The following is a 14,769-nucleotide window of genomic DNA, read 5'->3' on the forward strand; positions in this document are numbered from 1 at the left end:
TACTGATGGGGCCCCCGGGAAACTAGCAGTGGTTTAAAACCTTAGGACAGAATTTGGGGTTGGCCGCTGATGCCTTTTGGGGCCTCAGACAGGTTCCCACGTAAGAATGAAGTAAACAGCTAACTCTCGTTCCCCAGGACAATATGCTGATGAACATGGCCACTGTCAGCCCTGTGACGCCTCCTGTGCCAGATGCCGGGGTCCAACCCAACAAGACTGCACTGCTTGCCCCATCACAAGGTGAGTGTCCTTGCAGTATCTCAGGGGTTGGGGGCACACAGGTCCCAGAGACGAGGTGCTTGCCACCTCGGAGGTAACTCATGAGACTGCAGGAAAAACGACCAAGCACTCTCCTTGGTCAGGCCTGGGCCCCCCTGTACAGCTTCCTCTCCAAAATGATGCCCAAAAGCCATTTGTTCTGGATACTGGTCCCAGCTGACACTATTGTGATTGGGTGAGGACTTGACCCAATTTTGATGTTTAGGAGATAGGCCCTAATGTGAGGTCTCTAGGTCACTGAAGGTGTGTCCTAAGAAAGTAGGTCTCGGGCCCAGTGTAGTAGCCTAGCAGCTAAAGTTCTCGCCTTGGACATACTGGGATCCCATATGAGCGCCAGTTTTAATCCTGGCAGCCCCGCTTCCCATCCAGATCCCTGCTTGTGGTCTGGGAAAGCAGTCAAGGATGGCCCGAAGTCTTGGAACTGTACACCCGTGTGGGAGACCTGGAAGAGCCTCCAGGCTCCAGGCTTCGGATTGACGCAGCTCTGGCCGTTGCAGCCACTTGGGGAGTGAATCATCAGACATAAGATCTTCCTTTCTGTCTCTCCTCCTCTCTATATATCTGACTTTCTAATAAAAATAAATCTTAAAAAAAAATGAAAGGAAGTAGGTCTCATGAGATGGTTCATTGTATAAGCCTGAGTCAGGCCCAGCTGCCCTGTGCTTCCCAGGTCAACAGTGACCCTCCTTCTGCGCATGTTCTGCCTCCCACTCTTCTGATCACAGCTCTTACTGTTTGTTGACTGACGGAGGCTCGGAGGCCTCATCGCTGCTAGGTGAAGGTGGGCAGACAAGCATGACAAGGCTGTCCAAAGCAGGTGCTTTGTGTCTCTGGGGCAACCGTTCCCTTCGCGCCATGGTCATGAGGTCCTAATTCTTCCTTCAGACTGTAGTATCCTTCTGAACAGAGGGCGCAGCTTATTTTTCTCTTCTGACTACAAATCCATGTGTTTTTTAATTTCATAAATTGTTTAATGAATTTCATAGGCTTGACTTTCCAAGTAACCCCCACAGAAAGAGGAAGAAATAATTGGAAAAAAAAGAGTAAAGAAAGAAGGAAAGGAGGGATACACATAAGAATAGTCTTAAGAATTCCAAGTGACAACAACGAAAACATTTTCCAAGTGTTTAAGATACCTGGATATCAAAATACTGGTTTTTCTTCAAAGTGTCATCCAAGTATACTGTAAGATATTTCCACTATTTTTTCTCTCGACCAAATACACAATGGAACGCGCTTACTGTCCAGCTCTGAGTTAGGTGCCAGGTCTGTGAATTCTTAACACATTTCCTCTGCCTTGAGCTCACAGTCAAGCAATGGAGATGAAGTAAGAAAGCAGCAGGAATTAGGAGCTCTCACATTCCAGGCCTGCTTCGAAAGCTTCACCACGTAAGCACAGGCACCTGGAAGATGCTGGGGCTCAACCTGATGCAGTCACTGTCCAAACTCCAGAAGCAACACGCAAGATTGCAGGAGAGAAACAAACCCCCAGTTTACCCTCTCCTCCCAGCCCCGCCCAGCTGCAGTGCTTCCCTTGTTGAAGAGAACTGGAGACACTTGGTGAACGGCATTTGCAGTTGGATATCTCCAGCCGGGTAGAACCTGGATAACCCCTCAAGAGGTTCTCTAATAACAGAACGTTTACAATCACCTTACAGCTTTGCTTCAAAACAATTTAGAAGTAAGATTGGTGAAAATACAGAGGATGTTAAATGGATTATCCATTCATAATTATTGAAACTGACTACTAAACATGTAGGATGGGGATAAAACTATATCTTTTAGATACGTTCAAATATGCTTACTTTTATGTGCATTTAAATTTTCCTGTTACAGTTTTTGAAAGATAATTAAAATCTGAAATTGTTTTAGGGGAAAATCAAAATTCGAGTCATCTCTGCATCTGTAGTTCTTCTGTCTTTACCTCTCTATGAACCTTGGTTTTCGCTCCCTTAAGACCATTGAAAACTCGGGGTGAGTAAGTGCCCTTTGCCACTGTATTTAACGTGCAACACTTTGTAATGCTGTGGTCTTCATTGATCAAGCTAACTTCCCAGCTCGATCCTAAAGGGATTGAAAGTCAATAAACTAATTAAAACCCTTTAAAAGTGAACTCTGTTGTAATCCACCCTCAAATGTTTTATTTGATGTCCTTTCATGAATGCAGAGAAAAAGACTTTACTAGATTTCATGGTATTTGAACATTAAAGCACCAAGAAATCACATTAGCAGGCTTTGCAATGAATTTAATTAGGGCAAACTGACAATTAATTGCAAGAAGACAAGCTCACCCTGACTTGTCATCTCTTCTCTTACAGTTCACATCTCTCTCTCTCTCTCTCTTTTTCTCTCTCTCTCCCTCTCTCTCTCTCACACACATACTCTGCAAGCTTCTAGAATATTCAGTGTCAATGTTGAAAAATCATGTCTTTCCAGCTCTTTATCACTTGGCTTGACCTTCCTGGGAGCCCTGGTGAACCTGAAATAGTTTAATGCCTATGGGAAGGTGGAGAGCATGCAGGGTTTGGAGGAGAGAGGCTATTGGCCTGTAATGATGAGTTTATCTGTAGCCAGCATTGTGATCTACCGGGTAAACCTGCAGCCCAAGACCATCAGCTTCCTGTATTGTCTTTGATTCATATATACCCTGGCTGCTCCACTTTACAGCCAGTTTCCTGGGAAAAGCATCCCAACAGCCTGGGAAAAGCAGCAGAAGATGGCCTAAGTCCTTAGGCCCCTGTCACTCACATGGAAGACCATCGTGACCATTTACAGAATGAGCCAACAGATGAAAGAGCACGCTCTCTCTCTGACTCTTAAATAAATAACTAAAATACTTACACCGACCGCACTAGTTTCATCTGACAAGTTCTTTAAGTGCCAATTCTTGGCTCTCCTTTCCCCAAGAGCTATTAAACCAGAAACTGGGCATAGGGGGTGGATGGGTGGATCACGCAGGCTCCTTTCCACAATTCTCATTACCTCTCTGGCTCCCATATTTCACTAACATATTTTTTCTCAGCAGAATTTTTGGATTCAATTTACTTAGCCTCATTTGCTCTTAATAGTACTTTGTAAGAAAAAATGGTAAAGAAAAACTATAAAAATATTATACATGACATGGTATGTGTTATATGTATCTGAAACTGAAGGTTTCCAAAAGCCACATCCTGTCCTATCTATACTGCTTTTGTAGGTATTCACAAATGCAGTCAGAAAACAGAAACTGCTGTGCCCTATAGATCTTGAAATGCTTCCTCCCCAAAATGACACTCAAAATTAGACTTCATTAATTACCTGACAAATGCATTAAGCCAAGTGTATAAGTAGCACTTGGGCTGATATTGTGTTTTATCCTGCAAGTGTCCATGTAGCTGGCCTTGTTGGACTAATGGGTGAAGATTTTTCTCCAACACCTCTAAACTAGGAGGCCCATTCGGTGTCTTGATGGTTCAGCCCTGACATGACTGTTGGCCAATTTGTCTGGGGCCTCCAATGTGAGTTTGATCTCTGTGGACAGCAGCTTGCTTGTTAGGAAACAGACTCAGGCTTGCATCCCTAGCCAGTGTCTGGCATGCCTGCTGCTGGAACCAAATCTTGGGCCAAGGATGGGTACATGACTAATGTTTCACATGTTGTAAGATCATCCCTCCCGTTGCTGAAACAATGAAACCAGATCTTCATGGTGAAACATGAATCCCACATGTTCTGATACTTGAAACCGTTTCGAAAACTCACGCTGACAAATTCTAAAAGTCTATTTTTCCTCTAGGATTTTTGATAACGGCCGTTGCATTTTGAGCTGTCCTGCTGAGGAATTTGAATTTAGCAACCAGTGCCATCCGTGCCACCACAGCTGCCAAGGATGCCGAGGAAGTGGGCCTTCGAACTGCACCTCCTGTGGAGTAGGTGAGGGAGATGCTGCTTGCTCATTCTGCCTCGTCTCCAACCTGTCTTCCCCTGGTCCGCTGCTCTGGGAACTGATTCAGAAGCCACATCGCTGGATGCTCTGGATGAGGGTTGAGATTGGACAGGTGTTCCTCAGAGAGTCCGTAAGAACTGTGAAGCTTCTGTTTGCTGTCAGGACCTAGCAACCTTGTCCACATCATTATAGATGCCTACTCTCTGCCCCCAAGGAGAAGAGACATCTTCCCAGACATTTGGGTTTGTTGGGCCTCGAAGTCTTTGATGCATCTTTATCCTTTTCTTGCTAACTTCTTTCAGTGTCTTCCCACTGGCTTCTCTTCTAGCTGCTAAGAAATGGTCTAGTAACAATTTATTTCTCTCCAGAACCAATGACAGCCTATCTGAACCTCTTTCAGAGTTCCTTGCATTTTAATTCCTGTTTCATAACAGTTTGTGAAAGAGTTCATTGCCTAACAAAAATATCAACCCTTCCCACCACTGGGACCAGATGCTCCTAATACTATTATAACGATTTAAATTTGGAGAGCCTGGAAAACTAGCCAAAAACGTATGCATGGTATTTAATCTTTGAATTATCTAAATTATCACCTATAACTAAGTGAACTGACATACCCAAACCATTAGCAATCTGACCAAATCTTAACATAATACTATGAGAAAACATGGTCATGATCAAGTTATTAGAGTGACCTCTCTTTACCTGATATGTATATATTTTTAAAAGCTGAGGCCGCCTCAAAGCTTCACCTTCAAACTCACATTATAATAATCCAGACGGTTTCAAATAACAAAACCACAACTGAACAATAAAAATAGGATTAAGAAAAATTCCTCAGACATCTCAGCCCATCATGATCCTTTTTTTTTTCTCAGATCCAGTTGGATGTATTAGAAGAACTGAATATTGCCAGTGATAAAATTACTCCCTTATTCAGATGTAGTGTTTCAATGTGGCTGTTTCATGAGAATGGCAGCCAGGAAGAAAGTCACAGCTTAGACAGCTAATGCAAGCATGCGATTCTGACAATAACTCAATCACTGTGAATGATTTTGCTTGCCTTACGGATGTCTGCAAGGATACAGACACTGCACACCTCACTCAATCCATTGGTATAGTCTTTTAAAATGTCAAAGGCATTGAACGGCACAGTTACAGAGGGAAGGAGAGAAAAGGAGAGAGGTTTCCTGCTGCTTCATTCCCCACCTGGCTGCACAGCCAGAGCTGAGCTGATCCAAAGCCAGGAGCCCAGATGGGATACCAGTGTCACTGAAAGTGGAACATTGGTCTGATGTACCACCACACCGGCCCCCATTTACACAGTTTGTTAATCACTCACAAACAGAAACACTGTGCTATTTCAATTTTTAATAAAATGTCTTACATATGAACTTCAAAGATAATTTGGAATATTTTTTTCTTTTATTGTGCCTCTAAATGGACAGACCAGCATGGCCAAGAGCGTTTCTTGTATCAGGGGGAGTGCCTAGAGACCTGTCCAGCAGGCTACTACACTGCAGAGGGTCACACCTGCCTGCCATGTCCAGACAATTGTGAGGTTTGCCACAACCTGCAGATCTGCATGAGATGTGTGCATGGCTACTTCCTGGTTCCCACCAACAACACCTGTCAGAAGCTGGACTGCGGTCAAGGTGAGGCTGTTTGGGACCTGCCCATGAGTTTGGATGAGAATTTAACCTCTGGATGTCTTAGATTTGAGTTGCCCTCCTGGTTTGATTGTCAGCACTTGGGATGACTTGTAATGATTCCATATGTTAAGTGGAGGCACTAGTGACCATCCCCATTTCCCCTACCACCAGCTCTCTGAATTTCCCTAGACAAAAATCCAGGGTCACAGGGATGTGGCTAATCACATCAGAAGTGATCATGTGGACAAGATACAGTGGGGAGAAAATTAGAAGCCAAATGTCCTGGGCCTATGTTTTCTCTTTCCAAGTCCTTTTCTCTTTTCAAGTCCTGAGCAAAACACTTCATCTCCCCATGTTCATTTGGCAAAAGCAGAGGATGGTGCCAAGACAGCCTTGCTGTGAGAGGCCAATGAGAATTATCCCACCTAATATAACTTGAAAACGTGAAAGTGGTCTATGGCTCATGTGTCCTACTCTCATTGTCTCACTTCTTACATTACATGGGAAGAAGGAAATTAAAAATAACAGAGTTTAGGTTGTTTTCTTTTTTTTTTCATTTTTTTTATTGCATTTCATTTTATGACATCATTTCATAGGCTCTGAGGTTCCCCCAACTCCTCCCTGTACTCTCCCCGCATGGTGGATTCCTCCACCTTGTTGCAGTATTACAGTTCAAATCCAGTCATGCTTCTCTCATTGCAAGCATGTACCATGCATAGAGTCTAGCATCTTATTGTCCAGATAAATTCAACAGTTTCTTGGGGAGACCTATTCAGGATTGCCGCAGACTTCTGCCCTGCTCTGTAGAAGAACTTTGCTTGCTCTGATGCTAAAGAGAGCTTCTAGACATCTTTCAAATGATAAAGGCGCTCATTTCTGGTTCTCCCTAATGTTTGCTGATGTAGTAAAAGATTTAAAACTTAGAAAAAAATGTTTAATGGAACAGATGAGAAGGGAGACAGAAGCTGTTCATTTACACATCCAATTCCATTTTCCCCACAAGCAGAACTGATTTCTTTAATAAGTAAAATCCAGCTTGCCTTCAAAACTAGTTCCACAGCATTGAGCCCAACTTTGTTCCACTTACACCCGATCAAGCAGGTCCAATCTTTTACATTAAGTTAAGATGAAACAGTGACCGACACATGTATCCTTGAGGGTAGTTTGGGGTTTCACAGGTGCTCTATAATTCAGTTAAAAGTTGGCTACCCACCATTGTATTTTCAAAGCAATCGATGTGTCTGCTCAGTGGAAATGAGTGACGGTTTTCACTCTTCCTGCTGTGCAGGTGAAGTGCAAGACCCAGATTATGAAGATTGTGTGCCTTGTGAAGAAGGATGCCTGGGCTGCCGCGTGGGTATGTCATCGTTCTTTGTTGATGAGTTGGATAGCCATGCTGTTTTCCATATCTCTCCATCCTGTCAGGGAATCTTGTCCTTGTGGTCATCATCAGTGTCACCATCAGCCAACATGAAGCAGGCACACTGCGACAGGACACCTACATTGGGGCCAATAATTAACTCTCTTGTCTATAAAGCTCAAGTAGAGTAAAGGATGGCAGCATCATTTCCTCTGGTCAACAGCTGGTTGTCATGGGTTACCTCTGAGAAACCCCATGTTAAGGTGTCTGAGAAGCAGCTTCCCTGAGTGGTAAGTAAACTCAAGTGAAGAAATACCACCAAACTCGGGGATCATACCCTATTACATTAGGGTGTGCATAAAATACAGAAGATGACTAGCGCTTGGAACCTTTGAAAGGAAACACAAACTAATGCTGCATGAAATAATCTCTTCATGGAGGCTCTGTCAAACCCTGTGACTGTGTGACTAGTATTCTAAAATGTCAATACGTATACAAAGCACATGGAAAATGTGTTCAACTGTAGATTCAGATTTACCATGCAAGGTAGGCTGGAGCTATCCTACGAGGCCAGCACCATTGCACTATGGGAGACTTACGAGGTTACAAGGAGTTAAACTGTGCCAAAATGTTTGGGATGTCTTCTACTGCTTCTCTTACGTAATTAGCAGGAAGCTGGATTGGAAATGGAGCAGCCAGGAAATGAACTGATACCCATTAGGATGTCGGCATCATAGGCAGCCGGTTGAATTACTACACAACATTCACCCCCATGTTTCCTTGATGCTGTACATGAGCGCACTTATTTGACCTAGTAGGATAAGAGACTGGTTGTGCTATCCATGACGCACGTTGGAGTGCTCGGGTTTAGTCCTAGATGGATACCTAATTCCAGCTTCCTGCTAACGCATATCGTGGGAGGCAGCAGGTGATTCTTCAAATATTTGGATACTTGCAATCAAGATGTGAAACACAGATTGAGTTCCCGGCTCTTGTTTCAACCTGGCACAGCCCCAACCTTTGTGGCCATTTGGGGGGCCACTCAGTAAACACTATAAATTGATGTTATTTTCCTTGGGTAGCTGGTTGCAGGACAATTCTCTCTTGCTGTGCTGGGCAAACTAGTCAGGCTGGTGGTCACAGAACAACACGCCACAGAGAACCAAGTTAGCCATGTTTTGTGGAAGCAGTTATCCGATCAACTACATGAAGAACACAGTACTTTAGTATAAAAGAGGATTTGTATTATTTGATTTTCCTTGACTGTAGGTCATGCAAATGATATGAACACATCTTAGGTAGGCAAGACTAAGCTAGGACATTCAGCAGGTTAGGTGTATAAAATGTGCTTTCAACTTATGATATTTTGCATTTCCTGTGAGTTTATGTCATCATAGGCTGAGGAGTATCTGTATAAATATTTGCTGAACTGAATTTGAGAATTACACAAACTCATGGCAGAGATTCCTAGCTCAGGGTCCCTAGGGATTTACATTTAATGTCCTCTCTACTCAGACATTGCCTAGGGAAGAACTCCCAGGATGCAAAAATAAATCGTTGCTCAAGGAACAGTATGACTATAAATAGAATTTGAACAGGACGTGGTTTATCAAAATTTGCAATTTTCATAAAATATAAATGCATACTTTAAGAGATATGAATAATTTACCGAACATTTTTCTGTGGTTTTTTTTTTTCTCTCTTGAGACAGAGCATCCTCTTCTAGAGAGACCTTCATTTTCTGCAGTTTCAACCCAGAAACTGCCAGGGTCCAGGTCTAGAAATCAGGAATTAGAGAAACACGTGATCAGTCACTTGGAGGGGTCTTATCGCATTCTGTGTCACAATTAGCTGCTAGAAATACTGACAGCCTTTTTTCTGAGACCCTTCATCCTTTCCAGATATTCCCTGTACCGTAAACAAACACTTATCTTTTATACCTAATAAGGACGAATTCAAACTCCAGACTTGGATCTCATTTATTCCTGGATAAAGCTAGATATTTGTCATTCCAGAAAAAGAAAACAGAGCCTATGACTTTGCTAATCATTGTTTTCTCCGAAGGGAAACAGTGAATTTGACCCCATTGGGTGGAATGAGTGTTTCTAAAATTATGAAATTAGATTTATTTATGAGACTGTGTATAAATAGGTAATACTTTATATATTTTTTGTTTCGAGAATATTTGAAGGAAATTCTTTTTTATTTTTTATAATTTGTTTTATCTGTATGCATATATAGTCAGATAAACATAGAGGAGGAGAGACAGGGAGGAAGATACTCCATCTGATTCACTCCCCAAGTAGCTGCAACAACTGGAGCTGAGCCAATCTGAAGCCAGCAGCCCAGGGCCTCTTCCAGGGCTCCCACACAGGTGCAGGGTCCCAAGTTTTTGGGCTGCCCTCAACTCCTTTCCCAGGCCACAAGCAGAGAGCTGGATGGGAAGTGGAGCAGCCAGGACATGCATCACACTTACATGCAATGCAGGTGCTTACAAGCAGAAGATTAGCTTGCTGTGCCACCAAGGGGTTGTTTTGATTGTTTTTGGCTTTGTTTTTTTCATTGTGTTTTAAGAGAGAGAAATCTGGAAGAGATGTTGGAAGTAGACTAATTTGTTAATTGTGTTAACTGTGTTGGAAGTAATTGAGAGTGGAGGGTTGTCGTAGAGAAACTAGCTAGAAGATGCATCAGATATCTGAGTACAAAATAATAATAATTTAAAAAGTCTCATCAAAGGTGACAGCCAAGAAATAATGAAGAAATAACTCTTTTTTAAAGTCACATAAAAAATAGCCCTTGAGCATAAGAAAACATGTTTGTTCACCATACAGGAAATGCAAATTGCAGCTGCTGCGAGATGTCATTTCTCACCTATCAGATTGGCAAAAGTTCAAAAACTCAAAATTCCAGTTCTACAAGGAAGGAAAGAAAGCATGTTTATTTCTTGTTTTGTGGGAAGACAGAATGATACAATTACCCTTGAGGGCTCTTTGGCAGCAGAGGGTAATTCTTCCTTCTACAAGGGAGGCATGCAAAGACCCTCGGTGGATACCTGAAACTGTGAATAATGTGGGCCCCTGTTACATAATGTCGTTTTCATCTTAACTAAGCCTTGATCTGTCACTGTGGCCACAACTTTAGCAGTTTGAAATATGGCAACAGAACCAGAGTGAGATTTTTTCATTCTTTACAATTTCATGGATAGATTCATTCCTGCCACAGATCTTACCAACCTCCTCATCTAGCTTTTCCTCGTTATGTCAGGTGCATTTCCATTTTCACTTAAAAATGCAATTTATAGCTTTGCTCTGGCACATTGGAGCTGCCAGCCTCAGTGCTCCTGTGCTTTGAGGCCGTGATTCAATAAAATAAAAGTGACTTACACATAAGTACTGCATCACTCCGGCAGGCAACTTGATGACTGAGGTGGTTACTAAGTCACTAACAAGCAGGCTGCATAGACAATATGAATACACTGGGCTAAACATGATTCCTGGGCTGGCCAGGTTGCAGTAGGAGAGTGTGAGATTTTTATCAGGTTTCTTTGAGGTGGGCACACTTGTAAATTTTTGAATTCTTTAATTGTGCTTTCATAACTATTTTGTTGAGATTTTTGTCATGGAAAAATATTGATTTTTCCCCCCAAATGCTTTTTCTAAATCTTTTGAGATTATTGTATGATTTTTATCCTTTATCCTGTTAATGAGATATATCTTTTACAGACTTACTGAAAATGCCAGCGTTAGAGAGAAAGCGAGAGGTGGCCATCCCCAGATAGTCACAACAAGCAGGAGCAAGGAGACAGGAGTTTCATTTGTGTCTTTCATGCTGTTTCCCAGGCCATGAGCAGAGAGCTGGATCAGAAGTAGAGCAGCCAGGACTCCAACGAGCATCTGTATGGGATGCTGGTATCTTGGGCGGCAGCTTTAGCCACCACGCCCCAATACCAACCCTAAGGAGCTATACCTAATTGATCGATTCCCATATATTGAAATATTACAGCTCCTGAGGTGAAGATCACTAGATTACCAGATGTTCATTTTAGTATGGTGCTAAATTCAATTTGCTGATTTATTTTGAGGATTTTGTATCTATGTACATCAGGGATGTTGGCCTGCAATTTGTTTTCTTATGAGATGTTTTGCTTTTAGAGTTAATACAATAAATCAATAAGACAGCTCAGCTCTCCACCCACACAGGCCTATGAATCACAGAACCCTCTGTGGGGACCCACCCCAGGCACTCAGTGAACTCCGAGGCTCTAAAATCAGACGAAAGACCCATACCTTACCGCATAGTCATAGCATTCCTACAGGCCCAGGATACAGGGCTCCCACAGTCCTAAGGGGCAGGGTATTCACTTAGCCCTTTTTGCAAAGAGAGCTGCTTATCCAATAGAAGTTGGTTGGTACTCTGTTTTAATAAGTTGGGTTTGGAGACTTTCACAGAGTGAGGGCTGGGGAGGAAGTCACAGGTCTTAGTGAGACTTCTGCCTACCAACAATCCTTCTGTCAATGGCAACATGGATTTATTCCTGCGGTAAAATCTCCCAGTCACTCATGGGACGCAGCAGCCTTCATTCGCCTCATTAAGATGGTGCTTCCCTTGCTGTTTTCCCAATGCCTTTGTTGCTGAGGCAGAAAAAGCACTGTGCGTTTTCCTTCCTGAATTCAGGACACCCTGCCCTTCTACTAGCACTTCAGGACAGACTCAAAGTCAGTGGGGTTCGTGAGGTTCTATCCTCTGGCTCCAAGAAGATAGCATTCCTTTTGGCCGCCTGCTGCAAGAGTCGCTCCATGGCATGTTTCTTCTTTTGTAGGATTTCCACTGCAAATTTCTCTCCAACTGGGCTGTGGGGGAGCAGTGCCTCCCCTTTTCTTCTTTTATCTTCACACAGTCAAAATCAGCATGCCTTTCCTACTCAGTCATCTTGGATCTCTCCTGATCTGTATTCTTTGACACAGAGAGAGAGATAGTCCATCTTCTGGTTCACTCTCCAAATGGCTGCAATGTTTAGTGCTGAGCCCATCCAGAGCCAAGAGTCAGGAACCTCTTTTGGGTATTCTCTGTGAGCAGAGGGGCCCAACAATTTAGGCCATTTTCCCAGGCCACAAGCAGAAAGCTGGGTCTGAAGTGAAGTAGCTGGAACACAAACCAGTGCCCATATGGGATGCTGGTAATACGGAGAATTAGCTTACTATACACAGGCTCCCTGCCTGTATTCTTAACGAAAATTCAATGTTATTGGGGGGGGGGGGGGTAAGGAGAGGACAAGGAAAATAGGGAAAATGAAAAGAGAAAATAACCAAGGGAACCATTAAATAATTATTTGAGTCTAGGCTTTTAAAAGTTTTCAAACATATTTTGGGGTCCAGCATGGTGACACAGCAGCCTGTATGAGAGTGCCTGGTTCAGGTCCCCACTGCTCAGCTTCCTGGTTCTGTGCTTGGGAAGGCAGGAGAGGATCGTCCTCCAGGTGGCAGCACCCCTGTCACCCATGTGACGAGTAGATTTTGACTCCTGGTGTTAGCCTGGTCCACACTGGCTGTTACAGTCATTTAGGGAGTGAATCAAAGGGCGGAATCTCTCTTCTCTCCCTCTCTCTACATTTCAAATAAATACATATATGTTACAAGAGACTAGATTTTGGTAACAATTATACACAGTTTGATATGACTGGGTACTTTTGCTGAATGTTTCTGCAGATGTGGTATTGATGCTGGAGTTTATATAATAGAGTCAGGACTTCACTTCAAAACTGAAGTTGAAGGACAATATTCTTAGTGATGAAATGTCATAATAGCTATAATAGCCATAATTCCAGAAAAAAAAAAGGCAATCTAAGTGAATCATACAGATTTTTTTCATTATGCTACTATTTCAGTCTTTCAGGAGGCTTGAAAATTTGAGATGGGGGAAGCAATTAAAAAAAATGTTTCAGGCTCTGTCAGTTAATGGAAGCTAGATGCAACAGTAGCCAATATCCACAGCTAGCACTTCAATCTTGGTTTCTAATACCACTGTCCAATAAATATATATATATACCAAGACTCCATGGGGAACTGGCTGATCTGGAAGCTGGGGCAGGAAATATACACAATAAGCTCGACACATTTTGTAATAATAGAAAGAAAGGAAATGCTCCAAGGGGGAAAAAAAGTACACTGTGATGTGGTGTGTTACAGGCAACTGAAAGAGCCCTCAATGCCCCCAAACTGGAGCAAGTTGAGTAATAATACATATTAAATATTATAAGGTTAGAGCCTAAAGTACAAACAAGTATCTCTGAGTTCACAAGAATATAAATAAAGGATTGAATAATTTGGGGCCAGAGGACAAATCTCCTATGAAGAAGAATTCTGGTATACTTTTCATTGAAAGAGACAGAGCAGTAATCCCAACTCTCTAAATACGGGCTACATGTAATGACTTTCTTCCCAAAAAACAGGGTGGAAAAGGCAAGAGGAGGAAGTTTTACAGTGGAGATTGACACTCCCTCCTCCAGATGACCAAGACTGAAACTCAAACTGACGTGTCATATTGAGCCTTCACACACAGATACAAGCGCTAAAGAAGGCACTTTGCTTCTGTGGGTTTCTATCCCCAAAATCATGACGCAGTCTACTCATGGGAAAACCTCCAGAGAGGGCCATTTACTTAGTGCCTCCAAAACTGCCCCAAACAAGAGAAGTCAAGAGATGCATGATGGAATACTGAAGCAGAAGAAAAGTCCACTAGATAAAAATTAAAGACACAGCTTTTAGTTGGCAATAATCACGACTGTCACAATAATAAAGGGTGTGGGGATGCAATTTGGGGTGTTGGAAACACCCTATATCTTGAATGTCAAAGTGAGTGCATGACTATTGGCATTTTGTTAAAACATAACCCAAATGGCAATCTTTATACTATGAAAATTGTATTTTATTAAGTCTGATTTTAAAAGACAGATATTCCCATGGTAGAATGGAAGCCATCAACGTCCCTTGCCTATCCCCACAGGATTACAACAGTAACCTAATTACTAGCATTTAATGAGCATTTTTTTTTAATGTCCCAGGTGTTGTGCTACGTTCTGGAAAGGGCAGCTTTGACTATTGCTCTCATTTTGCACATGAAGCCATTAATGCCAGGACAGCTACACGACATTCGGAAATTCACTAAGCCGATAACTTTAGAACTAGGATTTGATCTGGGGTAGGCCAAGACCAAAACTTATGTTTTACAATGACTCTATCCATACCACTTAATGTTCTTTCCTTTCAGTTCTACAGCAAGAAGTATTTTGCTTTAGGGAATAATAAAAAAAAGGATCAAAGAAAGCTTTTCCTCACTTCTACATACTGCAGTCATTGCAGCCACTCTTGGATATAAATTTATGCTCAGTGATATAGCTGAACTGACCAAACAGTGAGACTGTTAGCAATATTCTTGAAAATTAATTTGGGCAGCACTGCTCATGCTAAGCTGTCAGCTTTCAGAGGCAACATCAATTCTAACTTCCTTTCCACTACTTTATCTCTCTTCTGTTTTGCTCATCTTTACAGGTTTTTTTT

General features: G+C 42.4%; 1 protein-coding gene across 1 annotated transcript in view; it reads left to right on the forward strand.

The window, feature by feature from the left end:
* The window catches only part of PCSK5 (proprotein convertase subtilisin/kexin type 5), a 288,359-nt gene that overhangs the window by 229,685 nt on the left and 43,905 nt on the right, over positions 1 to 14,769 (forward strand). The window contains exons 21-24 of the mRNA XM_040988775.1: positions 138 to 240; positions 4,052 to 4,188; positions 5,650 to 5,856; positions 7,142 to 7,210. Coding sequence (XP_040844709.1) covers positions 138 to 240; positions 4,052 to 4,188; positions 5,650 to 5,856; positions 7,142 to 7,210 — 516 coding nt within the window. The remainder of the gene's footprint in view (positions 1 to 137; positions 241 to 4,051; positions 4,189 to 5,649; positions 5,857 to 7,141; positions 7,211 to 14,769) is intronic.

Source organism: Ochotona curzoniae, unplaced genomic scaffold (genome assembly GCF_017591425.1).
Source record: "Ochotona curzoniae isolate NIBS_2020 unplaced genomic scaffold, NIBS_Ocur_1.0 contig_50, whole genome shotgun sequence".
NCBI classification, from domain to species: domain Eukaryota; kingdom Metazoa; phylum Chordata; class Mammalia; order Lagomorpha; family Ochotonidae; genus Ochotona; species Ochotona curzoniae.